We start from the raw sequence: 2,769 nt of genomic DNA on the forward strand, positions 1-2,769 counted from the left end.
GACTCATTTTCCATGTGTGAGTACAGATTTCACTGGTGGAGGCCAGTGCTGATCAGCAGGAAAGGAATCATACTGTTCATGTGTGTGTGAGCGCTGTGTGTGTGTGTGTATGAGTCTATGCAGGTGTAGGCACAGTGTAAAGGCACTGCTCTCTGTGTTCATCCGTGGCTGGCCATGTATGTGTGTGTTTGCGTGCGCTCATGTGTGTACCCCCTGGTAACACGTTCTCAGCCTTGATGCAGGCTGGGCCTGGAGCAAGGAGGTGCAGCAACCTTGTATCAGCTGGATGGTGGCAGGAAGAAACTCCCAGGGTGCTGTAGCCATGGGATCTGGCTACCCTTGATAAAACAAGACAAGAAAATGTACAGTGCTACTTGCGCAAGCACAGATTCAAGGTTTAATGCACTACAACTTTGTCGATGCTGCCATATGGTGGGGACTTGGGTTACTGACAGCAGAAGACTCTCAGGTCATTGAGAGCTGTGTCATCCCTCTTTCCCTGGGGTCCCTCCACCTTTGTTTGGAGCCCACAGATAGCCCCAGAGGTGCAGTTGCTGCTCCATGGGCCAAAGTGACCCCCTGAAAGTCCCCAGCCCTCCAGCTTTGTTCCGTTTGAGCAGGCGAACCTCACATTGTTGACTGCTGTGTTGTCACGAAAGTACTGCCACTTTTCCACACGCAGGGAGAAGGAAACCAGCTTGTTGCTGGAGCAGAGCTGGGCCTCAGTCCAGTTTCCCCACCTGCCAGAGAAGAAAACAACTCGCCAAGACTTTGTTCAGCCTCTGCTGTGCTGCAATCAACACCGCAATGTGCTTGGGATCCTGGCAGTCCTGGGGCAATCCTGCACCCCTACACAGAGATGGCAGGTTTCTAGGAGCACCTGTTTCTATCTGCTTCTCCATCATTCCCTGGATGCCCAGACACCACCAACCCCAGGCTGCTCTGTTCCTGCACAACCCCTTGGCAATTCAGCTGCTTGCTTTGTCCCTGTTACTTGATGCCCTTTTCAAAGTAAGCGTTTGAGGAACAGGAGAAAGTACACGCTTAAGAACTGCATCTTTTTGAACTCTCCTTCATCTTTGACAGCACTGTTCCTTTCCCTGGGACCAGATCTTTTCCGTAAGACCTTCACACTTTGTGGTCAAGGGGAACTCACCCACCTCTGCAAGCAGGTGGTGAACCGCCTTCACAGGGGAATGTGGGCTATGCAGAAACCACTTGCTGCTTTTCCTTCATGCTTCCCAGAAGCTGCTGCCCTGAAGGAGGATAAGAAAGTGAAGATACTCACCATCCCACGGAGGACTCAATGACTGTGCCATCTGTGCAGAGCAGGCGGATGCCATTTAGAGCCGTGTCGTCGGCAAACAGCCAAAACCCCTGGTAGGGCTGGACCTTAGAAGAAGGGAAGAAAATAGGAGAGGTCAGCACCATCCCCCATTTAAAAGAAGTGATGAGGTGAACCCTCGTGACGAGGGTTTGTAGGAGGCTTTGTGTACAGAGCGAGACAATGCAGCTGGGCAGGACTGTGAGGCAGCTCCACAGCATTTCTCAGGAAGGCCTTTTTGCTGTTGCCCACCTCTTTTTTTCTCCAAATGGTAGGTCAGAGGCTCTGGACACAAGAATGCTGCTGTCCCAGGTCATGCCCACACTCTCAGCATGTGCTATGATACTCAAAGCTGTTGTGCTGTTAGGTGGGACTTCTTCCAGACACCCGGGAACAGGATCTGCTGAACTGACCCCAGGTCTTTTTTTTACCCAGTGGACTCCTCTGCTAAGAAATCATTTACTGGCAGGGAGCCTGGAGAGCTATTATATGCTAGAGAACTCTTGCTGAGAAGCCTGCATGAGAAACGCAGACACAATGCAAACTGCTGCGATGGGACAAAGTGTTGTGGCCAGCCCCGCTAGGACCAGAACAAAATAACATTGTTTCACAGCAGGTTTTTTCCCCCCTGAAGAAGAAGTGAAATCTTACCTTCAATTCAAATCCCCTAGCGTAGCCACTGGGGCAAAACTGTTTGTGCCCCCAGGAACCCCAGGGGCCTCCATTTGGCACCATGAGCACTGACTCATATTGTCGTACCTCTGTGCCCTGGAGGCAGCAGGAGCCCAGCAGGCAGAGGACGGCTGAGACAAGCAGCTGCATTGCAGGGAACCTGCTCAATGCCTCGCTACGGAGGTGATGGCACAGGGGAATTTATTTGCCAGGAGAATGGGTGGGAGTTCTTGGGGAGTGTCTACAAAGCTCATGGGGAGTGCTCCTTGTTGCTATGTACTGCTCCCGGTGACTGCCTGTCCCTCAGTGGTGAGGCCACCTTTGCCAGGTGGAAGGGCTGTCACTGGTATGCACTGGGCGTGGGACTTGCAGGGCTGTGAAAACTTGTGGATGTGAGGAAACGGAAGGGGGTCAGAGCTGAGACTATTTCCCAAGGGAGTGCTGTGGTTGGATGAGGATCCTGACAATGCTGCCAGGAGGATGTTGGAGAGAGAGAGTTAGGAAGAGCAGTGGTGGACTGCAAGGGGAAGAAACCTCTGAAGGGGCTGAGGCAAAATTTGAGATGGAGCAGTCTCAGGGTCCTTTGCCTTTTGGAAGTCCTCACTTGTTTCCTCTTTGCTTTCCTTCTCTCCTCACCATCCCACTGAGATTGAGGAAAGTGCCTGCACAGGAAGCCATTGCATTTTGCTCTGGGACAGGCGTTAAGTGTAAGTGACTAAGTGTGTCAAGCCCTACTCAGAGTGAGTGCTTCAGCAGCCATCCATCTCATGGAG

At 52.1% G+C, this 2,769-nt stretch overlaps 1 protein-coding gene across 1 annotated transcript; it reads right to left on the reverse strand.

Moving 5' to 3' along the window:
- Positions 1 to 379: 379 nt before the first annotated feature.
- LOC113983549 (vitelline membrane outer layer protein 1-like) lies at positions 380 to 2,146 on the reverse strand. Its single transcript, XM_039383439.1, has 3 exons — positions 1,976 to 2,146; positions 1,289 to 1,392; positions 380 to 740 (listed from the first exon to the last, which is right to left on the reverse strand). The coding sequence occupies exons 1-3, from the start codon at positions 2,144 to 2,146 to the stop codon at positions 446 to 448; spliced, it is 570 nt and encodes a 189-aa protein (XP_039239373.1). The 3' UTR covers positions 380 to 445.
- Between the last annotated feature and the right edge of the window lie 623 nt (positions 2,147 to 2,769).

The sequence above is a fragment of the Pipra filicauda genome, unplaced genomic scaffold (assembly GCF_003945595.2).
Source record: "Pipra filicauda isolate LSUMZ 115617 unplaced genomic scaffold, ASM394559v2 scaffold30_size5312502_pilon, whole genome shotgun sequence".
Classification (NCBI taxonomy): domain Eukaryota; kingdom Metazoa; phylum Chordata; class Aves; order Passeriformes; family Pipridae; genus Pipra; species Pipra filicauda.